Below are 24,978 nucleotides of genomic sequence, written 5' to 3'. Positions count from 1 at the left end.
CAGACATCAATGCAAACTGGCATGAGGAAGACCGTATTGGTTCACATCACTCACATCCAGGGGGGTTCTAGCTTCAGGATTCGCATGCTCAGATGCTGTTATTATGGGTCCGTCTGCCTCTGCCTCTGCACTTTGCTTTCCTCTCTGTCAGGGTTAGTCCCAGGCAGGTCCAGGGGCTTTTCAGCAGAAAAGAGTCAATCTTGTTCTCAAAAATTCAAACAAAAATCTCAGACTCGAGTCTCATTGGACAGACTTGGACCCCTTGTCCATCCCTGAACTAATCACTGTGGCAGAGGGACATCTGATGCTCCGATTGTCCAAGCCTGTCCCTGGAGTTGACACCAGTGGAGAGGAGTAATTCTGCAAAGGGAAATCTGGGTTCTGCTTCCAGGAGAGGGGAAGTGGCTCCAAGGCAGACAGCAGGCGCCCACCACAGCACTCACCTGATGTCTGAACATTTAGGCAACTCTTCCCCTCTCTGAGCTCAGTCTCTTCGTGTGTCATTGATGATAACACTGACAAAAGCCCTGCCCTTCTTCATATCCTAGAGCTTTTGTGGGGTCCAAATGAGACCCCACAAAAATGATAACAGCTAACATTTATTGAAGCACCACTAGGTATCTGGCCCTGTGCTAAGTAAACCTTTTACACTTTTATTTTATCTTTTATAAATTTATTTTATTTATTTATTTTTGGCTGCATTGGGTCTTCGTTGCTGCACGTGGGCTTTCTCTAGTTGCGGCGAGTGGGAGCTACTCTTCATTGCGGTGTGTGGGCTTCTCGTTGTGGTGGCTTCTCTTGTTGCGGAGCACGGGCTCTAGGCATGTGGGCCTCGGTAGTTGTGGCATGCAGGCTTCAGTAGTTGTGGCACACGGGCTTAGTTATTCCACAGCACGTGGGATCTTCCTGGACCAGGGATTGAACCCGTGTCCCCTGCACTGGCAGGCAGATGCCTAACCACTGCGCCACCAGGGGAGTCCCTACACACTTATTTTAATATTTACAACAATCTATTTTACTGATGAGAAGCCGGTTGAGAGCATTTCCAGGGCTTGTACACTGTCACACAGCTAGCAAAGGTGGATCTGGGGTTTAAAGCAGTGCCCTCAAGCATGAAGTTATGTATAAACTGTAAATAATTTTACAAGCATAAGGGATTATTAGTAATGGTCTGTACCGTTAATAATAGTAATTTTTAAAAACCCTGAAAGGGAAATTCAAACAAATATTTGTTTAGTACCTACTATGGGCTGATCACTCACCAGGGGCTCAGAAGGAGACACATAAATAACTGTGAAACAGGCAGACTGTGATCTAATAAAGCCATAAGCATGCCCCAGGGGAGTGTGGGGAGCAAGAGATAGACTCCACGTGGGGAGGGGAGGGGTGAGGGAGTCTGGAAAGGTCTCTTAGAAGAGGTAGGATTTGAGCTGAGCTTTAAAGATGAAAGGACTTCAATAAAGGGAGGAAAGAGAAAGTCAACTTTATAAGGGACCTGGAAGGATCTGAAGACCCGGAACAGAGTTCCTGGATAAGAGTTAAGCATTTCTTTGCAAAATAACTTTCACACCAGCAGGAGCTTCAAAAAGTGATCGACTAAGTGGAGGGCCACAGTTGCCATGGGAACAGAGGCAAGCTTCATCCCTGTCATTAGTGAGCATCCCTGCCTTCGAGCTGTCTAGCCAAGGCCAGGAGGCAGCGGGGGCTGCATTGTGCTGTCCCTGAGAAGAAAAAGCCCAGCAAGATTGCTGCCCTGAGAGGCTGAGTCTTGTTTCACAGGAGAGCAGAGCTGACAGGTGACATCTGGGTCTGAGAAGATAGACAGCCAGGGGAAGCCTCTGTCATGAAGGGCTTTGGAATATCCTGAAGCTACTGGAGCCAGCAGTGGGGCCTCAGGGACAGGGGTTTGAGGGCAGGGAACAGGCCTGAGAACAGGCTTCCAAGGTGGCTCCCATCTCCCTCGGGGCCTGAGGGGTGAAGCCATTCAGGAGGCAGCTCCACCTGGGATGTTGATGTGAGGGAGCCTCCCAGAGTATGTATCTGTGACATTTCCAGGCCCATTCAGACCTCCCAGGGGCCCTGGGACTGCCAGGGCATTCCAAGTACATTGGGAGAGTTGATATTTAACCACTCAAGTGCAGAGGGAAAAATGGAAGTGAAGACACTATTGGCGGGCCTGGTGTCTCTAATGGGAGGGAGAATGGTACGGTATTTAATATAGCAGGTGTTAGATTTTAGACCTAGGCTCAAATCCTGGTGCCGACACATCTCAGCTGTGTGACCCTGGGCAAATTACTTACTCTTTTTTTTTTTTGGCCACGCCACAGGGCATGCGGGATCTTGGTTCCCTGACCAGGGATCGAACCTGCACCCCCTGCAGTGGAAGTGCGGAGTCTTGACCACTGGACCTCCAGGGAAGTCCCGCAAATTACTTACTCCTTCTTTGCTTCTCAGTTCCTCCATCTGTAAGATGATGGTAATAATTTTACCTACGTCATAGGACTACATGAGAATTGTGAGATAATGGATATAAAGTGTCATGTATGGTACCAGGCACATAGTAGATGTTCAATAAATGGAAGCTATTATTATTATTACTTCTGAATTTCAATTTGGTATTGATTCAGGGTGTTTTTGTTCCCCCAGGCAGGGTCACCTTATAAATTTGTGCTAAAATCCAGTTTCTCTAAGTAGTACAATAGACGATGACCATGACGACCGTAATATAGTGATGGGACTTATTTACCTTCCATGTATCCAGTGACTATAATGAAGGAGGAAATCAAAGTTCTACCCCTAAGTGCCAGGCCAAGGGGCTGGATTTTTTACTGCAGACGGTTGGTAGCCATTGAAAATTTTGGAGGAAAGGAATGACTTGATCAGGAGAATGCGGATTTTTGTCCCTGAGGCTGTACACTTGTAGGAATAGACTCTAAATTTAATGACAATAGAATCTAAGTATAATGACAATAGAATCTAAGTATAGTAACAATAATAACAATAGCTATCTGTTCTCGAGAGCTTATTATGCACCAGGCACTGTGCTAAGAGTTTCACTTGCCTTGTCTGCTGTGATTCTGACAACAAGTTTATGAGGTGGGTACTATTATTATTTCCATTTTACAAATAAGAAAACTGGGGTACCAAGAGGTTAACTCAGATAACTAAGTCACACAACTAGCAAATGGCAGAGCTGGGCTGGAACACAGGCAATCTCGTTCCAACGTCTCACATTTAACCCAAACACTCTTGCCGTCCCTGAACCTGCAAGGAACTTGGAGCCCTGGGGTGGGCGAAGGGGTGGCAGCACTGGTGCACAGCCTGCCATCCTCTCTTTTAGGAGCCCCTCCATTTATCTGGATCTCAGTGGCCCCCACTCTCCATCTGATTCTCTGAGACTTCACCTCTTTCTTTGAAAGTCCCATCTGATGTGTGTGTGTGTGTGTGTGTGTGTGCGCGCGCACGCATATGTGTATGTGTGAGAAAGAGAGAAACTTCAGCTGACCAGCGAGGACAGAAGCCTCTGGACATCAAAGTGGGCAGAGCCTCAGATAGGTGGATGGATGGGCTGGAGGCAAGCCTGGGACACGTTAGGCTAATTCTGCCCAAGGCTGGCAGAGGCCACAGCGGGAACTTCTGAGAAGGCGGAGAACAAGTCCTTTCATAGGGCCTCCCTCTAGCGAGCTGGCCTTGAGGTGGGGCCGGGGTCGGGTGGGTGGAGGGTGGATGGTGTGTGGAGAGGGGAGGCCGCAGTCGGGCTGGGCAAACAGATTGGGCAGTGGCTGTGAGCACAGAGCGCCCATTGTGTATCCAGAGCTCTGCTTTCAATAATCTACTCGGAAGAATGTTTCATTGAGTGCCAGAGAAAGGAGCCATTGAAATGCCCAGGGCCAGAGCCCCGTGAAGGGTTAAAGGCAAGGGGCTTTGGGTGCCCGGGCTCTTGCAGTCCAGGCTCAGATGTCTGATATGGGATTCTGACAGACAAGGGGCACTCAGCGAGACCACCAAGAGGGCCTGGAAGCAGGGGTCAGGGGAATGTGTGTCTCCCCTGGAAATGCTAAAGGGGCTGCCCCAGCATCAAGGAGGAAAGCACTTTTCCTCCCAGAACGATTTTGCCCCAATACAGCAATATCCAGCAAGAACCAGGCCTCAGCCTGCCCACTGGGGAGAACGGCTTACCTCGGCAGGCCGGTCTCTACCTGGACTTCTCACATGCACCCTTAACTGGGGCCCTGGCAATACATTCTCCATAGGGCAACCATCCTGGCTTTCTTAAACACCTCTGACCTTACCATTAATCATTAATTAATTATAATGAATGATGCACTAGTCGAGAGCATGGGGGTTAAGGCGAGAACCAGTGGTTACTAGATGAGGTGAACAAGGGCACCTGCGGAATCTTCTCTTGCGGGAGGTCTTTACTCCTCAGTAGGAGGATACAGCCCAACTGTCAGAAAGGGAATTTCTGTGCTCCCACTTGGTGTGCTGCTTTCCCGAGGGCCACTCACCCTTTCAAGCTACAGAGGCTCATGGGGCTTGAAGTGCAGGGAACATAATGCTGGCATCTGAGGGCAGTGAGGAGGAGGCAGGAGGTGGATGAGCTCGACCTGTCCCTGGGGATCATGCTCTATGGTTGCTGAGCCTGACCTCCAGCATCACAGCTGTGCACGATCCTCAGCGCCGCCACGGAAGCACTGCAGAAGGCACTGCCTCCTGAGCCTTCAAATTCTGGGAGGATGTTCTACCATGGAAGCTGAGCTTACACCATGAACTTGTCATAGTAACCATTTTGGATGGAAAAAATAGTTGATGCCTTCCCCAGCTTTCTTCAAAAGAGGATCCCGAACAGGATTTAAACTCTGGAGGGCGACCCGTCATTCATTTCTGTGCTGGGTTGTGATCTGGTGATGCCCTTGGTTCTGTTTGGGTAGATATGGCTCTTTGCTTCTGCATCAAATGGCCCCAAACTCCCAGGCTTTGGGAACTCATCAGTCTGATTTTATGTTTGTTCTTTTGTTTCCCCCTAATGTTTTCACTATGAAACTGTATTACTGTAAAACAGGCAGGTGCCTCATGCCACCTTCTTATGTATTCCCTCTGAGCTGCTTGCAATATTCTTGGGCTGGCAAATGAAATCATTAGCCTTATAAGAATTGTGTATGAAGTAAGAGTCAGTAGGCTTGGAGTGAGGAAGGCCTGAGGAGCTCTACTCGAAGTTAAGGGATAGAACTCTGTGACATTTTTGTCTGTCCAGAGGCCTTCTGTGTTTTCTTGTAGCTCCTTGATTTGGTCCAGCATAGACAAATTGACTTCCAGAGGATGACAACATGCATGATCTGTACATAAGATCTTTGCCAAGGTCAATTAAGTCAGAAGGAAATAATAACTGTACTGAGATAATTTTACTTCAAAGACCGCCAAACATAACATACACAGTTACACACCTACACACATACACACCTACACAAATACACACACACCTACACACACACAGCCCCCTACACAAATACACACACACATACCACGCACAGCAATGAAAGACAAAGGCACAAAAAAGACTCACCTGTGTTTCACTTTTATATCTCTGTGTCCTAAAAAATTTTCTGGGAATAAATAATTAGAATCATAACATTTTCAAGTTGGAAAGAACTTTCAAAGTCCTTTAGCTTTGCTCCCCATTTTAGTTCAGGAATCTCTCCTATTACCTCCTGGACAGACGGGCACTTTTTCCCCTTCTTGCATAGTTCCAGTAATGAGGAACTCGGTGCTTTTTAAAGTCTGATTTCATCAATGGAAATCTCCAACAGCAAGTAACAACACCACACCCCTGCCACATCTGATCTGCATTTCGTGTGCATGTGTTAGGCTTCTAGTAGGGTGTTAATGTGGGTGTCCTTTGGGGGTTATGGCATATGTGTACACCTATGCGAAAGGGGGAATGGAACTTCCCTGTGGATATTCCTGCTGTCAATCATCTTGGAATCATCTTGGATACTGAGATAGAAACTGCAAAGGCTGGTTTAGCTGGAGAAGGGACTTCTGTTTCTCTGAGCCTTACTTCTTGGGTCTGAACTTAAGACATCGTGGAGTGCTTGAGATCTACCTGGATGGGGTAGGGCTGATGGACATTGTCCCAGGGAAGAGGACAGGTAGGCATATGGTAGAGAACACAAAGGGAAGATGAGTGAGCCACATTCTGAAAGTGCCATGACCTGGATTCACATTACTCTGTGTGTTTATTTCCCCCTTGTCGTCCCTCAGCCTTTGGAAATGTCTGGCTTCAATGTTGCACCCTGGCCCAGTTGTGTAATGGCATTAAAGGAAGAGTTGAGGGTCAGGGTTCATTTCCCTAGAACATTAGAGGGGGGGATGGAGCCCTCTGAAGCCACTGTGGGTTTCAGTGATTACTGAGGGACTCTTGAAAGAAATGTGAATATTGGGGAACAAGAGTCCACCCACTCTTCTCCACATGGTGATTCACCCATCACTGCCATCCTTTTATTAAGCAAGCTGCCAAATTTCCTACACAAGTAATCCCTTAAATTCGCCTGAAATCTGTTTCCCAGTAACTTTCACCCACAGCACTCAGTCTTTTCTCTCAGAAGCACAGAGAACAATCATCATAACCACTGACATTCATCAAGTGCTTACTATGTGCTGGGCATTTACTGAGAACTGTGTTGTGTCTCATTTATATTATCACCCCATTTTACAGATGAAGAAATTGAGGCTGAGGGAGGCAAAATAATTTCGCCAAGGCCTGACCTCAACTAAATGTCAGGATTTGAACTCAAGCAGTCTGATGTCAGAGACCACGGTCTTGAACTCTCAGAAATTCTGCTTGTCTTGTCCCTGTGGCAGCTCCACAGAGATCTACAGCCCGTGGGCTGGCCTCCCTGGACCTATTTCTTCAAGGCTGAATCCCCACCCCTAGCGCCTTGCTGTTTCTCCTTGTGCCATTTCTCAGGAGGAACTTGGTCAGTTCCTCCTGACCAAGGTCTGGGACAGACAATGCAAAGAATACAAAACCCAAGTCCATCTGACCTCCTGTGACCTGTCCCACTTTGACACCCTGGACAGCCTCAGGCTGAAGCTTCCGGAAGCACCATTTTAGCTGCATTCCCCTCAGGAGGCTGTATTTTTCCTGTCCGTCCTCAACATTCCTTCTGCCAGAACAACAGGCTCAGTTTTCCCTTCTGATAAATCTGGTCATCCTAAATATGGGGCTTTGAGCAAACAGGAGTGGCCAGCCCCACGCAGCCCTCATTTCGAAATGCAGATTCACTTGGGCTGCTATTTTGGAGGTCTGGTTTCTTTCCCCACACACAGTGGTTTTAAAGAAAAGGGAAGGGAACACGGCAGAATATTGGCAGGGGAAAGATGCTGGGAGAGAAGACCCACCTGGGCAGTCTTTGTGTTTCAAAGTTCCCAAAACACTGGCTCTTGGAGAAGCTCTGTGAAAAAGAGGGTCCTCAGTCACATAAAATTGGGAAATACAGTTTTAGCAACCCCTACTTTTGGAGATGAGCATATTAAAGATTGAAGTTCCAGGAGTAAAAAAGCCTAACTAGTTTTGTTTAATTCAGTTTTCCCACTAAAAAATACAGCCTCGTTAAAATCTGGAAAACAATGATGCAGAGTGGAAATTGCAAACAGGCACCCAATGGCCTAAAATATTCCTCAGATAGGTTTGATTTGGCCTGTACAGGGCTTCAATTTACTTTAGTTACTAGCTCTTAACAATTGGAATATTTCTCATAATAATCTGGATTTGGGTGTTCTCGGAAAATCAGGAGATCTGGAAACACTGGTCCACATTCTTGCATGACAACAGTCAGCTGGACACAAGGCTGAGGTCTTTTGCTCCATGCAGCCCCTGCCTTCCTCGGCCAACACAGTGGCCTCTCTGCTTTACTCATTTGTGATACTTGCCTGGCCCAGGAGTTCCCCAACCTTGCTTTCCCTGCTGTGGAGATTTCCTTGGGTGGGTGTTGGCCTGGGTGACCTCTGAGGCCCATTCATCTATTCATCCCTGCAATACGTACTGATCGAGCTTCTGAAGCCTGTGGAGAACGAGATGTATACAACAGCTTCTGTCCTCGGGATTCTAGGGCTGCCAGTCTAAGATTCAAGCTGTCAATTGAAGAATGAGGAGGGGGAGGGGTTGGGGAGAGAGGTAAGCCCCCGGCAAGGCCAGAACCTATTGCTGGTGCTTGCCAAAGTCGGTGCTTGCCAAAGTCGTCCCTACTCTCCATTGCTGTCTCTACTGCCACTCAGCCAGCCGCTGTTAGCCCCAACAGGGAAGAAGCCACCAACTTGCTCGTGATTTAGACGAGTTCCCAGCCATTTCAGGGCCTCAGTTTCACCAGCTGTAGAATGACCGGCTTGGCATAGAAAATTATGCGCCTCCCTTCCAGGACTGGCACTCAGAGAAGCTAAGACTCCATGATCGAGGAATGTCCGACCGGGCCATTCCAGAGCTGTTCCATCGAATTCCGAGCAGCCCTCTCCCTCCTTTCCCCAGTCTGGGCCAGGGCGGAGGCTGGAGCCAGAGGGCCCAGCCGACCCGGGCTTCCCGCCCGGGGGCGGAGCCGCCGCTGGACGCCCCGCCCCTCTACCTGGGGCTCGGCTCCGGCAGATGTTACAACTTTTTCGCATTCTCTCCCGCGTTGTCCCCCACAGACCCGCCCAGCCCGTGCTTCCTCCCCCTTCCCCGCTGGGGTCCTGCCCACCACCCTACGGAGCCGACAGTTCTCGGGACTCAGGGCGGGGCGAGAGGCTGGGCCAGGGGCTGGAGGGTCGGGAGGAGGAGAAAGAGAAAGCAGAGGCGAGAGAAATTAGGAGACGGGAGAAATCGAGGGGTAGAAGGAAGAGGGGAGTCAGAGGATGGTGGAGAGCACTTTTTGGAAGCTGCCACACCAAGTCTCAGGCTGGCCTGGCTGAACTGGGGGAGAGGGAGCACGGGCGGCGCAGAGCTGGCGCTCAGGCAGCGGGAGGCAGCTCGGCGCGGGCCTGACCTCCCCAGAGCGCCCCGCTGCGGCCGCGCAGGTCCGGCCTCATAGTCCAGCCCGTCCCGGACTGGCCGCTGGGCCTCCCCTGGGGACGCTGAGCGCTCTTGCGGTGTCCGGGTGGGCTGGCCGGAGGGCGTGCGGGCCGTGCGCCCTGGGCGCGCGAGGCGGTGAGGCCCTGGGAGCCCTGCGCGCCGGGACGCACGGGCCGGCATGGCGATGCACGCCCTCACCGGCGTCTCTCTGGTCAGCCTGCTCAGCTTCGGCTACCTGTCCTGGGACTGGGCCAAGCCGAGCCTAGTGGCTGACGCGCCCGCGGAGGCCGGCGAGCAGCCCTCGGCCGCTCCACGCCAGCCTCCCCACATCATCTTCATCCTCACCGACGACCAGGGCTACCACGACGTGGGCTACCATGGCTCAGATATCGAAACCCCTACGTTGGACCGGCTGGCAGCCGAGGGTGTCAAGTTGGAGAATTATTATATCCAGCCCATCTGCACGCCTTCGCGGAGCCAACTTCTCACGGGCAGGTAGGCATGGCCCAAGCCACTGATGCTGGTGGTCCAAGCCCCAAATAAACCCAGCTGTAGGTTTCACTTGTACCGACATTACCCCCACTGGGAAGCTCGGGCTCACGCCAGTTCTGTCCTCAATTGGCTGTGATCATTAGTAAGTCCTTTGCCCTTTATGGGCCTCAGTTTCCCTACTGTACGCTGAATGGGTTGGATCATCTTTGGGGTCTTCTCCCTCTGATGTTCTAGGACATTCAAACTCCACACCATGTGAAGGAGACATCTGGTCATCTCTTTGTTAGAGGGACATGGCAGCCTCTGACATTTAGCTTTGAGTGCTGCTTCTATTTACACACCCTGAGACTCTGAGCAAATCACTTAACTCCTCCAAGCCTCAGTTTTCCTGTCCATAAAATGGGGTGAACAGTTTTAAATCTTGAAAAGGAGTGGTGAGGATGAAACCAGTTGCATATAGCCTGCTTGGCTATCAATAAATGGCAGCCTCTATGTCACTGGAGGGATTAGGGTCCCCAAATTGTTTGATGACAACATTGGGAGGAAACCAAGGAGTTGATAGGTGGAGGAGAAAGACACACACAGGATGCAGTGACCTATGTAGACTTAGGCTAGTCACTTTATTTCTCAAAGCCTGTTTTTTCATCTGCAAAATCCTCCCAAGTTGGCTGGGGGCCCCAAGGAGACATGCTGCTTTCTCCATAAGGAGTTGTCCACAGGCAAGGTGGTAGGATTACAGGATTAAAAGAGCAGGGAAACAGGAGGCGGAGGGGGGGGCAGGTGTGTGTAGAAGGCAAAACGCTGGCCACTTCGGAGAAAATCCTTTGGCACGGCTGAAGCTAATCCTTGGATGGGGCGTGCTTTCTCCCAAGTTCTACCCAAAAGCCACTAGTGTGATCTCAGAAACCAGAGCCGTAGTCTCCCTGTTTCCTGGATGGGAGAAGCTGAGGCACAGAATCAGGGAGGGCCAAACTCGATGCCTGTGCCAAACTTCGGGGTCTGTAGGAGAGAGGACTGAGAGGCCAGGTCCTTTAGAGGGGCCCTGGAGCTGGGAGTCAAAAGGGATGCCTTTTCTTTCTTCCGTCTGCTGCTCAGCATTGAGCTCTAGGAACTGGGAAAGAGAACGGGAAAGAGGAAGAGACACCAGTGTAAGTGTTGAGGGATGGGGGCCGATGGTAAAGACCAAGTGTTGACCAACCTCCAGAAGAGGGAGGAGGAATCTGCATTCCTGAGAGTTGTGCACATGTTTGCATTTCTCTCCGAGAGATGACTTTTGGTTTAAGCAGGGGAATGAACAGCATGCAGGGCAGCGTTCCAGCCCCCCCAGCACTGCCCTCCCCAATATGCAAAGTTAGCTGAGCGTGGCTGGGCAGCGTCTGCCCTCTGCCCCCTGCAGCTGGCTCCATCTGACTGATGCTGATTACTCTCATTAGTATTTGTTAGTGCATCCAGTCGTGTTTGGTAAAGCCGGAGAGAGACAGTTTCCTGCGTTACTCACTTGCAGACAGGCTGCGGTGACTTAGCTGGCCCACCCACTTTAGGAACCAGTGTTCCATGGTGCCCAGCCCCTATGAAGAGAGGCTCGCTGTGACTCAGGGGCCTAGGGTACTTCCTGTATCAAATCTGATCGTTCATTAGCTTGACTGAGGTCTGCAGAGGCCACGTCACTGAGAGATTTTGAGCATGAGTCGCAGAGACCTGGGCTCAAGGCTCAGCTCCACTGCTTGCCAGCTGTCTGAACTTGGGCCCGTTGCTGCACTTTTGGGATTCTCAGTTTCATCACCTGTAGAATGGAGCTAATAGCAGTCTTCACTGTAGGTTTCTTATGCAAAGTAAGTGAAATAGTGTGTGCGGCATATAGTGTTAAAAATGGCAGTAATGGGACTTCCCTGGTGGCACAGTGGTTAAGAATCCGCCTGCCAATGCAGGGGACACGGGTTCGAGCCCTGGTCCGGGAAGCTTCCACAACTAAGCCCATGTGCCACAACTACTGTGTCTGCACTCTAGAGCCGGCGAGCCACAACTACTGAGCCCGTGTGCCACAACTACTGAGGCCCTCCTGCCTAGAGCCTGTGTTCCGCAACAAGAGAAGCCACCACAATGAGAAGCCCGCACACCACAACGAAGAGTAGCCCCCGCTCGCCACAACTAGAGAAAGCCCGAGCACAGCAACGAAGACCCAACACAGCCATAAATAAATAAATAAATAAATGGCAGTAGTAGCTAATGATAGCTAACAACCAAAACAGCTTTTTTTTTTTTGCGGTCACTTTTGGAGAGGGACACAATTCAACTCACCCCAGCAGTGAAGCAGCGGGGCTAACAGGCTCCAACTCTTTTTTTTTTTTTAAATTTATTTTATTATTTTATCTTTTGGCTGCATTGGGTCTTCGTTGCTGTGCGCGGGCTTTCTCTGGTTGTGGTGAGCGAGGGCTACTCTTCATTGCGGTGCGCGGGCTTTTCATTGCGGTGGCTTCTCTTGTTGCAGAGCACAGGCTCTAGGCGCGGGGGTTCAGTAGTTGTGGCGCGGGGGTTCAGTACTTGTGGCTCGCGGGCTCTAGAGCACAGGCTCAGTAGTTGTGACGCACGGGCTTCGTTGCCCCGCGGCATGTGGGATCTTCCCGGACAAGAGCTCGAACCCATGTCCCCTGCATTGGCAGGCGGATTCTTAACCACTGCGCCACCAGAGAAGCCCAGCAAAACAGCTTTAAGATACGGAAACCAAAACAGAGAAACCCACCCCAGTGCCTGGCTTAAAGTTGTCAGGAATTTAGGTCTGGGCTTGACTTTGATGCCCGGGAGTGAGAAAAACGTGTGGGGTTCTAATACACGTGTGAAGTTCCAGGCTTCTTATTTAGTTTGGGACTTGTAAGACTTGAGTAAAGGCAAGACACCCTAAGCAGATCACATGGGTGCCTTGACCACAGAAGGAATGGGATATGAATGAATAAACGAGGAATGCAGAGTTCTGTTAACCATTTGCTCCTGCCTCAGGGTGTTAGCCTGTGTGAGTGACCTGGATCTAGGGGCCACATAAACTTGTGGGCAGGCACATGAGAACTGGTCTCATAAAATGTGGGAACTGGAAGGTTTTTAGAGGTGTCCCATTCCAACCAACTCACTCCTACACGTGACAAACTGAGGCCGCCGTGGGGGAAGAGAAGTGGCAGCCTAGTTTGCCAGAAGAGGGTCTGTGCTTGGACTCTGATTGGATTTATGTTCAGGTCCTGGCTCTGCTCCTGACCACTGAGTGACCTTGGGCAAGGTCTTTCCCCTCCTCTGGACCTTAGTTTCTTTTTAAGTTGAGGTGAATAAACTGGAAAATGACTTGGGTCCCTTCTGGCTCTAAAATCCTTTGAGGGCCATTCTTCATTCATTCATTTTGTAATTGAGTGTCCTTGAAACATCACCCGAATGCTAGGAATACAAGGAAGAGTAAGGGACAGTCTCATTAAATATCATCGGGCCCAAGAGCATGTACAGATGACTGAGTAGAATCCTATGGCCAAGTTGGACCAATGAAGATTTGTACTAAATGCTGTGGGAACCCAGAAGCAAAAGTGACTCATTCTTTGAGTGAGAAACTGAGAAACTTTACAGTGAGGGTAGCATTTGGGCTGGGCGTTTAAGAGTGAATAGGAGTTTTCTTGGGAGTGGAAGACTTGCTCCAGGCCCCATGGCAAGTTAGTGGCTTAGAGTGTAGGGACTCTGAAACCTGGAGTCAGACTGCTGGGGATACAGATCCCAACTCCAATTACTAATTGTGTGAATCACTGGACAAATGACTTAATTTACTGAGCCTCAGTTTTCTTATATGGGAGATGGGAATAATAATAACGATAGGCACCCCCTAGTTTACGGTGAGGATTTAGTGAGATAATTCCTATAAAGGGCTTAGCACAATGCTGAGCATACAGCAAGTGCTTGGTGTCAGCTTTTATTATTGTCGTTGTCATGATTAGCCTGGGTTCAACTCTTAACTCCCCAACTTCCTAGCTGTGTGATACTGCACGGGTGGCTTAACCATTCTGAGCTTTCTCCTCCTCATCTGTAAGATGACAATGATACCTGCTTCAGTTGATTTCGAGGATTCAATGAGATAATGCATTTGAAGTGCTTGGCACATTTGATAACACCTACTGGTTACTGTTACTTTGCTTACTGGTAGCGCTTGGATCAGAGCCTACCTCAGGGTGAGTGTTGGGGGTTGGGTGGCCAGAGCAGTGGTTCCTGGCTCACTGGTGCCTTCTGTGTCCTCCCCTCTTCCCACCAGATACCAGATCCACACAGGACTGCAGCATTCCATCATCCGTCCTCGGCAGCCCAACTGCCTGCCCCTGGACCAGGTAACACTGCCCCAGAAGCTGCAGGAGCTGGGTTACTCTACCCACATGGTGGGCAAGTGGCACCTGGGCTTCTACCGGAAGGAGTGCCTGCCCACCCGCCGGGGCTTTGACACCTTCCTGGGCTCGCTCACAGGCAACGTGGACTACTACACCTATGACAACTGCGACGGCCCGGGGGTGTGCGGCTTTGACCTGCACGAGGGCGAGAGTGTGGCCTGGGGGCTCAGCGGCCAGTACTCCACTCTGCTCTATGCCCAGCGCGTCAGCCACATCCTAGCCAGCCACAGCCCCCGGCGGCCCCTCTTCCTCTATGTGGCCTTCCAGGCGGTCCACACACCCCTGCAGTCCCCTCGCCAGTACCTGTACCGCTACCGCACCATGGGCAACGTGGCCCGGCGGAAGTATGCGGCCATGGTGACCTGCATGGATGAGGCCGTGCGCAATATCACCTGGGCCCTCAAGCGCTATGGCTTCTATGACAACAGTGTCATCATCTTCTCCAGTGACAATGGTGGCCAGACCTTCTCGGGGGGCAGCAACTGGCCGCTGCGAGGACGCAAGGGCACTTACTGGGAAGGGGGTGTGCGGGGCCTGGGCTTCGTCCACAGCCCCCTGCTCAAGCGAAAGCGATGGACAAGCCGGGCACTGGTGCACATCACTGACTGGTACCCAACCCTGGTGGGTCTGGCGGGTGGCACCACCTCGGTGGCCGATGGGCTGGACGGCTATGACGTGTGGCCAGCCATCAGCGAGGGCCGGGCCTCGCCACGCACGGAGATCCTGCACAACATTGACCCGCTCTACAACCACGCCCGGCATGGCTCCCTGGAGGGTGGCTTCGGCATCTGGAACACTGCTGTGCAGGCCGCCATCCGCGTGGGTGAGTGGAAGCTGCTGACGGGAGACCCGGGCTATGGCGATTGGATCCCACCCCAGACACTGGCTGCCTTCCCCGGCAGCTGGTGGAACCTGGAGCGGATGGCCAGCGCCCGCCAGGCTGTGTGGCTCTTCAACATCAGTGCTGACCCCTACGAACGGGAGGACCTCGCTGGCCAGCGGCCAGATGTGGTCCGAGCCCTGCTGGCCCGCTTGGTGGACTATAATCGCACAGCCATCCCCGTGCGCTACCCGGCTGAGAATCCCCGAGCCCATCCTGACTTTAATGGGGGTGCTTGGGGGCCCTGGGCCAGCGATGAGGAAGAAGATGAAGAAGAGGAGGAAGGCAGGGCTCGAAGCCTTTCCCGAGGGCACCGTAAGAAAAAATGCAAGATTTGCAAGCTGCGATCCTTTTTCCGTAAACTCAACACCAGACTAATGTCCCACCGGATCTGATGATCCTTCCCCACGCAAGCCTGGCCCTGGTCCTCACCAGCGAGGGGCCCCAGGTCAAGTCCTCATCTGCAGAGAAATGGAGGGCGTAGGGCTCCTCAGTTGAAGGCTGGGGAGCTTGGTTTAGGAGTTGGGAGAGAATAAACTAGACTGGGATCCCTGGGTCCCAGTCCCACCTCTCCATTGACTTGCTCTGTGACCTCGAGTGACCTGCATGAGCTCTCTGGGCCTCAGTTTCCTCATCTGGAGAATGAGCTCTAATAGCTTTGTCGCTCTGTGGTGTGGACCTGGTGCCTGGGGCTGTGGTGGGGTTCCCATCAACTTTGTCACCTCCTGGCTCACTTAAGGCCTTGCTCTTGAACCCTGGACCTCTGTGGTACTTCTTGGGTGAGGGACCACCTGGAGGCAGCTCCAGGCCTGGACCCCAGCCGAGGCGTGGTGATGTGGCTGCTCTCTGAAGGAATCCCCTGAGTGCTGAGGGTGGAGGTGCAGGGACCCGGGGGTGACCTTCCTGGATCTTCATGTGGCCTGGGCTAGTCCTGGGAACAGACTAGTGGCAGGAGCAGTGGTGGTGAGGTTCTCTTCCTGGGAGGGGAGGGGAGGACTGGGCATGGCTGTTAGCTCCTGCAGGATCAAGCTGTGAAAAGAGCCGGGCACCAATAATCAGGACATCTGGGTTCTACTCTGACCTTCGGCCCAGTCCTTTTCCCCTGGGCCTCGATCTCCCCACCTGCAATGGGAGTGCTAGCCCTGGCTCTGCCTGCCTCACAGGCCTGTAGAGGACTGGCCGAGGTAAGGGTTGTGGAGGAACCTGTGAACTTGATTAAAACGCAATAACACAGAAGCGAGGGCTGCAGTGCTCATGTGGGTGTGTGCACGTGCGTCCTGGGCCAGGCGTGAGCTCACTGTTGGTCCAGGGAATGGGAGAGGAGGTGGGCGCCCTGGCCAGGAGGCAGAACGTGTGGGACCTGGTCACAGAGCCACTGTGGGGCCTCGGCAAATCTCAGGCCCGCTCCGGGCCTCACTGTCCCTGTGTACAGTGGACAAACTGAGAGCCCTCCCCCTAGGTGTTCTGGGCGCCCCTAGGTGTGTGAGTGTTGGGGGACACGGGCTGGGCGGTGGGGAGAAGAAACATGGGGGTCTCGGGGCTCGCTGGCTGTGTAGCGGGCCTCTATCCGCACACTGCGTTCTGCATATCTCCCTTCAGCTTCCAGTCGGTGCAGTGTGTGTAGGCGAAAGCCCTGCTGTGAATTTTGAAAATAGTTATTTTTGTCTCTGGCAAAGGAGGCCTGTTAGGACTCGTCAGCATGTGGATGAGCGGGACGGGTGGGGTGGGTGCGGTGCAGTGAGGGGCCTTCAAGAATTGGTTACAGAGCTGCATCCCTACTGCAGAGGTTGCTGAGCCCAGGAGGGAGGGGCAGGCCTGGGGCTGCGTGGTGGAGGTGACCGTCCATGTCCTGAGGCCCTTCCTCCCAGCCCTGCTCTCTTTACCTCTTATGGCCTCCCCCAACTGGAACCCTTCTCTGTCTCCAGGATGTTGATGCCTGGGTCATGATGGGGCAGGGGCAGGACCAGCTGGGGCCTCTGGGTTCCGGCTACCCCCAGTTCTTCTGCCTGCTCTGGAGGGAAGCTCTGAAGTCCCAGGTCTGGCATACCCCAGGGATGGGTTATCCATGGTCTGCCCACGACCCAAGATATTCCGGCTCTGCCGGGTCCTTGTCCCAGCTGCGTGGGCTGGCCCATTCCAGAGTGGCATGGATTCAGGGCTCCCCTGCCGCCCCAGGCTTACACCAGTTGAGTGGAGGCCTCTCCCGTGTCTGCTGAGTTGGCCCGACCCAAGGTGGCCCAGCCTCCAGCTCCAGCCCTGCTTCTCTTCCTGGGTCTCTGCCTTTTGGGGCCACAAGTGCAGGATCATAAAAGGCCAATTTCTGCTCTTCCCTAGGCACCAAGGCCTACCCCCTGTGGCCAATCTGGCCCCAAATATGGAGAGTCCAGCTGGGGCTGGGGGCTGGGGGCTAGGGGCTGGTGCCTGCTCCCCGTGCCCTGAGAAGGAGGCTTGATCTTATCTTAAACCCAGCTTAGAGCTCATCTGCCTCAGAGTCCTGCCTAACCCAGAGCCCAGCTAACAGCCCAGGAGCCCCACTCAAGCTTCAGCCTGTAACCCCATCCACAGCCCAGCAGTCCCCAAGCCTGCCTAACTGGGGCACCAGCAGCTGGCCGGGGCCTGGGATTGGTTGCTCAGGATAAGGAACAACTCAGGGCTCAGGGCACTGTGATGAGAGACTCAGCCTGCTTGCTGTGGCTTCTGCTCTGCCCAGCAATCAGCATGGCCCCCGACCCCCTTCTTCCCGCCCCCTCTGGCTCCTGCCTTCCCCTCAGCCAGGGCACCTGGGTCTGAACTCTGTGTCAGGCCCTTGAATGGCATCTCCAGGCAGATGCTTGCACCACCTATGGTGAGGAGGGACGGAATGAAGGGCAGGCCAGAGGCAGCTCTGGCCCCTTAGGGGAGTGGAGCCTGGAGATGCCAGACAGGCCCCCTCTTTCCCCCTTGGCTGGACCAGATGACAGCAGATCTGCCGCAGATGGGTTAGAGCCGGGGCGGCCCCGTCGGAGTTGGGCCCTGTCTGTGGAGCCCTGGGCAGGGATAACCAGTCCCCTAGGAGCCAGGAGAGAGCCCTAACCTGGCTGGAGGAGCAGGGCTCTGGGCCCCACCCTGGGCCTTGGCACTATTTCCTCTTCCTGATTGGTGCCTTTGGGTACCTTGGGACCTAGGCAGGTAGCCCTGAGTGCAGGAAAGAGCGGGGCAGGGAGGGGAAGGGAAGGAGCACTGCTGGGGGAGTCAGGCATTCTGGCTTGTCGTCCTGACTGCCCTGGACTTGTACGACTGCAGGAGGGCAGCTTCCTCTCTCTGGGCCTCAGTCCCCTGTATGTAAGCGGCCTGGGCCGCCTCAGGGCCCTTCTGGAACTAGTGGAGTCCAAGGAACACAAGGCAGGGTGCTGAAGTCAAACAAACCTTATACTGGTTAAGTCCCGCCACATCTCTGCAAAATGGGTGATGATTGTACCTCTCTCACGGACATTTGTTGTGAGGTATAAATAGTGCAATATGTAAAGTGCTTAGCACAGGGCTTGGCTCTAAAGTGGAAAGAACTGTTTTTCACGTCCTTGGAGTCAGTGAAGGAACATCTTGTCTTTACATTTCTCAGGAAGGAATGGAGCCCCCGCTGGGAAAAAGACCTGCCATAAACACTGACAGCCAATGGCAGGACTTGAACTTGGGTCCTTGAGCTGCAGGTTGTGCTGTGCAGACATGGGCCCAGTAGCTGTGGTTCTCTGTCCCTTGGCTCCCTGTGTCCCTCTCCCCTGCAAGGAGTGCCACATATGTGGGACACCTCAGGGGACTGAGCTGCTCCCTGACCCCTGGCTCCTCTCCCTTCTGAGTGCGAGGCTGGCATGACTTACTGCAAGTAATGAACCAAATCGCTCTCCACCTAGACCCTCTGCAGAATCATTTCTCTCTTGGCCCACTTTCCACCGATTCTGCCCCCATGCTCACTGCCCTTAATGGGACAGGCCTCTTGGGGACCGTGCAGATGGCACGTTTTCTGTGGTGCCTACCCAGGTCCTGCGGGACCCTGAGGCACTCGGGCGTGTGTGTGTGAGCACACGTGGAGGCTGTGCAAGGTGGGATTTGAGTCGGGTGTCACCCCCTGCTGTGGCCCAGGAACTTGGCCCTGGTCCCCGTTTGTCCCTCTCCAGCTCCTTGGGGTACAGCCTGTGTTCCGGTTCCCTGTCCTAGAGTGTCAGAGCCAAGCTCAGTGCCCTCCAGGGCTCCCACCCCTGGCCACCAGCCTGTGGCAGGCAGGCCTGCTCTTGAGTACCGCACGCAAGTTGCAGCTGGGGGCACACGTGCTGGCTCTCCTTCTGCCACTTCCCTGGGAAGTGGGGAGTCTGGAAGGAACAGTCCCCCTGCTGCAATCAGCGGCTCGTGCTCTCAGCGCCACCAAGGCAGGGCTGGCTCCTTGCTGCCCGCTGCCACCGGGCACAGCTGCCAGCTTCTCGGGCTCAGGGGAGACAGTGAATTAGCAGTTGTGCCTCCTTGGCAGGGCAACAGTACAGTCAGGTTGGGGGTGCCTGTCTGAGGCAGTGCCCACACCCCTGTGCTAGGCTCTCGAAGGTTCGGAGGGGTGTGTGTGTGTGTGTGTGTGTGTGTGTGTATAAGAGAGTTGCCAAGGAGACCTTTTCCTCTTCTCCCTTCTCTTCCTCCCTCTCCGTCCTCTCCAGGCATCTCGGCATCATCAGGATCCTACAGCCGGGGTCCTGCCCATCCCTCCAGGACCATGTGCACAGGATCCAGGCCAGCACCGGGAGGGAGAGAAGGATGACTGAGACTGAGAGAAAGAGAGGAAGGGAGATAGAAACAAGAAAGAGGATGAAAAGGAAAAGGAAGGATAGGGACACCTGAGAAGGAAGAGCTCAAGGGAAGGAAAGGAGGGGTGAGGAGAGGGGAGAGGATCAGGCCAGCTCCAAGCCAAGCAGGACTATCACCTCCTTTATTCAGAACGTTAGATTCCCATTAATACAGCCTCAGGGCACAGTTGCCTTTTGTCTTATTTGTTAATTTCTAAAGCACCATTAGGTTGACACCTGACAAGCTGGAGGCCTTGTGACCCCTGCCTTCTAGCCCCAGTCCTTTGTTCTATGGGAATTCTGCAAACCAGGCCAGGGCAAGGTGATGTTCAAACCATGAGCTTAACTCCAGTGGGGACTCAGAGAATGGTACCCAAAGTGCTGGGACTTGAAGATAGTGATGTGTACTTGCATGATTCAGAGAGAGCAGTGTGAAGACGGAGGGACTTTTGAGTCCCTTAATAAGAATAATTTCCCGTCTATTGAGCATTTACAGTGTGTCAGACACTGTGCTCATCACATTTAATCCTGAGAACAGCCCTGGAGCTAGGGAACGTTTTACTCTATTTTGCAGATTAAGAAATCGAGACACAGGGAAGCTAGGATACCCATCCCAAATCACACAGCCTATAGGTCATGGAGTCACTCTAACCACTGCAGAACGCTGCCTCTCCTCTCCTCTGGGCAATGATGCAAGTGCCCTCAGTGGTGACTGAGGACTGTTCCAGTGCTTTCATGTGTGTTAGCCATCCCCTCCTGGGGACAGGCTAGAGGGTCTGGGACACGGAGGTGGCGGTGCAGCCCTTCCTCCAGTTGCGCGCATTTGCCTCTAGCCTCTAGCGGTGTTCTGTGCCCTGCCCGCTGCCCACCGGCCGTGCAGCCCCCGAGCAAAGGCCTTTCTTCTCTGCCTCTGAATTGCAACGTTGGCGGCAGAAGCAGGAAGCATATTGTGTGCAGAAACAAAACTGAGTGGTTTTTCCTTTTTCTGAAGGTGGTAATGGTGCAATTAGTGGCTAAGCCATTACTCCCTCCTCCCTGGCTCTCCTCCCCTCCTTCCCCTCTGCCTCCCTCCTGTTTCTCTCCTGGGAAGAAGTGGCTGCATCAGAGTCAACTCCATCATTCTCTCCCACTCCCAACTCTCAGGAAGAGGGGCAGAATTTTGAGGGGGGGTACCCAGATTTCTCCAGGGGCTCCTGGACCTAGGGTAGTGAGTCAGGGGTCTGCTGGGGTTGGGGATGACCAACAAGCAGACAATGTGTCCAGCAAGTGAGGTGACCAGTAAGGCAATTTGGAGGTTCAGAATGGGTGGGTTAGAAACCCAGAGGGTTTGGATCCTGGATCCTTTTATCCTGTGCTCATTGTGGGCAAATGCTGGCATAAGACCTCAGCCTGGTGGGCCGTGAAGTGAGCTTGAATGGAGGAGGTGGGTGTGAGGGTCTGAGATTCTGAATTCAAGCTAGAGCGATGGGGGTGGTCATGGTCTCACTTTAGACCTTCCTTTTCCTCTTCTAGAAACTAAAAAGAGGCCTCATAGTTACATACTCCCCAAAGGCCTCTGCAGCCCTCAGCCTGCTCTATCTTCACAGCCTTCCTCTGCAGTGGCAACTTTGTTCTGTTTTGTAGAAAAGGAGCTAGAGGCTCAGAGAGGGGCTGTGACTTTCTCAGCGTCACACAGTTAATACATGTTAGGACTGGAATTGAATTCAGATCTTTAAATGCCAGTCCTTTTCCTTCTTAACCCACCGGGCCTTGGGGTGAGATCTGGGGGCCATAGATATGGTTATTGCCCTGAAGAGTTGAAGTTGGCCAGGAAAGTGCCCACAAAATTTGGGAATGAGGATTTTAGGGCAGGTCCACGGCCACTCCCCTCCAAGCCAGGCCATGCTCCCCTCCCCACTGCCGCCTCCACCTCTTTCACCTTGACTTGAAGCACAAGCAGAAACTGGGACATGAGCCCCAGGAGACCAGATCTCCATGGCCCCTCTGGCGGCCTGGGGTAAGGGAGTGGTTATGGAAGAGACCTCAGGAGGGGACCAATTGTCATAGCTGAGAGAGGTTGGGGTGAGCAGGCAGCCAGGAATGTTCCCTCCAGAATCCTGATAGCTCCTCTGCACTTCCCCCTAGCTAGAGTCCCAGTGTGATGGACAAGGTGGCAAAGAACAGAGAGAAAGAGCAAAATAAGAAAGACAGAGGAAGAGGCAAAAAAAAAATAAATTAGAGGGGAGCAGAGAGATAGTTACAGAGACTACGGTGATCCACTGAGAGAGAGAGAGATCCCAATGAATTAGCCATCGTTTCCCTGTAAACCTTAGAACCTGGCTGTTGCCAGGGCAACGGGGCAATACCTGTCTCTCCAGAGGAGATGAAGTTGCCAGGGTAACTGCATCCTGTCTTTCCGGGGGACCATCCCAGAATGTGGCACCCACTGGCCGTTACCATGGCAACTGCCTTTTTGCCCCACTTAATCCCATCTTGTCTGTTACAAGGGCCCCACAGTTGGAAATGGGGGAGGTGGGAAGCCTGAAGATTACTTGTGGACTAAGTTTGTTCTCCTTCCCCTCTTCCAACCCCTCCGTTGGTCCATCACCTCAGGGGTGCTGTGTCCACCCACCCCCGGGTCCACACAGGCCTGCAGTACTGTGTGCAGTAGGGCCAGGGCGTCCAGTAGCAGGTTTTGAAGTGGAAGGCAGGCAGGTGTTGGGGAGGCAGTTACCGGGGCAACGGGAACAGGGCGTTTCGGAGGTGGTTGCCATGGGGACCTGAATGCTGACGAAGACTCGCGAGGCTGTGAGCAGACACAGTGCTCTGCTCAGAAGCCCCGGGCTCGTCAGTCAAGCCGGTTCTCAGTTTGCACTTGGCAGCACGGGCAGGCGAGTGGCCCCTAGTTCTGGAAGCAGAGCAGCAGCACCCCAGTCCTGGTCCTCCAGCCCCAAGCCTCGCCTGCCCACCCAGCGCCAGGATGGCCACCATCACCTGCACCCGCTTCACGGAAGAGTACCAGCTCTTCGAGGAACTGGGCAAGTGAGTTGCACCTCAGAGAGTCCTGGAGGGCTCGGGGTCAGTGTCACGGGTGGGGGTGTGCACCTGCAGTGCCTCTAGTGCACACGCAGGGAGGAAGCCTGCATGTGTTTGGGGGCACTTGTATGTGCAGAGTGCCTAGAGCCAGGTGCGGGCATGTTTGCCAAGATGAGCCAAGGCCAGCCCGGCGAGTGTGTGCGTAGAGGTGAAGGGTTGACAGTGCATGGCAGTGTCTGTGCGTGTACACACACACACACACATACACACACACACAAATGCACATGACCTGGGCACACACAGATTCTTAGAAACCGGATTAAAAAGGAAGGGATCTTCCCAGTCAGCTGAGTCTAAGACTGGAATCCCCTGTTGAGTTTCTCTTGAGGTGGCCATCTCCCTCAACTTGGTTACTTCTGGTGACAGAGAGCTCACCACCTCCCAGGTAGTTCCTCCGCCTTTAGGCACCTATAGCAGCTGTGCAGAGTGGCCAACTTCTCCCTGTAAGAACATCCCTTCCCCGCCCCCCTTGCCAGATCCTGCCAGGGGTGAGGGCAACAGTACAGCAGGGGTTAATAATGGAGCCACTGGTGAGGCTTCCTGGGTGTTGGGAGGAGGGGAGGGGCAATCAGGCGAGCAGTGGGGGGACACTGCTGTTTCAGGGGCTAGTGATGTGAGGGTGCACCAGCTCTGGTCCCTTGGCAAAGTTTGCCAGCCCCAGAGCTCATTTCCTGCCTCTGATGACTGGTGTAGAGAGAAGGGTGGGAGGATGTGGGGGGTGGAGAGCCCTTTGGGGTAGCCCCATAGATTGTGGACTGTCAGGGAAGCATTCCCGGATGCCGCCAGCTAAGTCTGTGGAGGATCCGGGGATGGATCCATGGTAGGGGTACAGTTTAGAGGCAGAGTTTGCCCCGTGGGCAGAGCAGCTCCAATGCCCTGGGTGGTCCCTGCTGTAGCAGCAGGAGTTCAAGGGAGAGGGGCCCTGTGAGCAGGTATGTGCTGCTGTGAGGTCTGAATGTGCACACACAGGGGTGTGCTTTGATGTGTGTTGCTGCATGAGAACTGACTCTGGGGTACACTTGCATGCACTGAAAAGGTGTGCAAATGTTCACGTGTGTGTGCACCGGAAGGGAGGTGCTGGTGTGTGCTTCATGTGTAAGGCCTGAAAATGCAAGTGTGCCCTGCAGGGGTGGGTGGATGCAGGTGGCACAAGGAGGTCCGTTGGCTGGTTTGCATGGGAACGAAGGTGTGTACATGCGTCACTGTGTATACACATGTATGGCCAGTCAGAGCTGTATGCACATCAGCTGTGCGTAAATATATGTCTGTGTAAGGATGCGCATGTGGGACTTGGGCTCACTGGTGTTCCTGTGAGGTCTGGACATGCACATCTGAGAGGAACAGGGGGGCATGCCCACGGGAAGGTTTATGTGTGTGCGTGTGAGGCCTGGGCCCATGGGCTCGGGTGGGAGTGTGGGTGTTGAAGGCATGTGTGAGCTCAGGCTGGTGTCTGCATATATGTGGGAGGTGGGCCTGTGGCTGTGTACAAGTAGGCTGCCCGCACACACACACACACACTCACACACTTGCACACCAGGCTATCCTGATACCTACAGGCACACACCAGCTCCCTCATACAGACACACACCCATGTGCAGATGTGTGCTCACTCCTGTCTGCAGACTTCCTGTCTTTCTGAGTGTGTTTTTGTGCTGGGGATGTTGGGGGCTGGACAGCAGGAACGAAACGTTTGGGGCTGCTCTGGAGGACCGAGGCTGTCTGCTGCACTTGTGCAGGGACCCCTTCTCAGCTGGGTTCTGGCATCCACGGAACCAAGGATTCCCTGATCAGCTGGGAGCTGCCTTTCAGGGTGCGAGCAAGGCTCGGTTTCGGGAGGACTGCGTCACAGAGTGCAGTGAAATGGAGTTGAGACATGACTCAGGCGCTCAAAGTGAAAATAAAAGTGATGTTTTGCCCCAAGAGGAGATGGATATCATGAAGACTGGGTGCTGTGGGGGTGACTTGTCAAGGAGAGCCTGCGTGAGCCTTCTTGGAGCTGGGGCGCTTGGAGGGATTGGGGCACGGGCAGAACTTCAGGGGACAGGGAGCACTTTCGTGGCCATGGCAGGAAAACTGAGGGTGGCAGGCATGGCCAGGCCTAATCTGATCAATTTCAGACCTTTTCCTTCCACAACCATCAGTGCTCTTAACCTTTTTTAGGTCACATATTCCTCCAGGAATCTGATGAAAGTCTAAGTCTACCTTCCCTAGAAAAATACACAAACTTACGAAATGGTACAGGCAATGTCAGGACTTGCAAGACATCGGAAAGGCTAAGGATGG

The 24,978-nt window shown here is 53.3% G+C and overlaps 1 protein-coding gene across 1 annotated transcript; it reads left to right on the top strand.

The window, feature by feature from the left end:
• The first annotated feature begins 8,669 nt into the window (after positions 1 to 8,669).
• Positions 8,670 to 16,054, top strand: ARSI (arylsulfatase family member I). The gene is made up of 2 exons (XM_068536197.1): positions 8,670 to 9,538; positions 13,809 to 16,054. The coding sequence occupies exons 1-2, from the start codon at positions 9,222 to 9,224 to the stop codon at positions 15,211 to 15,213; spliced, it is 1,722 nt and encodes a 573-aa protein (XP_068392298.1). The 5' UTR covers positions 8,670 to 9,221; the 3' UTR covers positions 15,214 to 16,054.
• Positions 16,055 to 24,978: the final 8,924 nt, after the last annotated feature.

Source organism: Eschrichtius robustus, chromosome 2, assembly GCF_028021215.1.
Source record: "Eschrichtius robustus isolate mEscRob2 chromosome 2, mEscRob2.pri, whole genome shotgun sequence".
NCBI classification, from domain to species: Eukaryota; Metazoa; Chordata; class Mammalia; order Artiodactyla; family Eschrichtiidae; genus Eschrichtius; species Eschrichtius robustus.
Note: the sequence above shows the minus strand (reverse complement) of the source record. Positions and strands in the feature narration are given on the sequence as shown.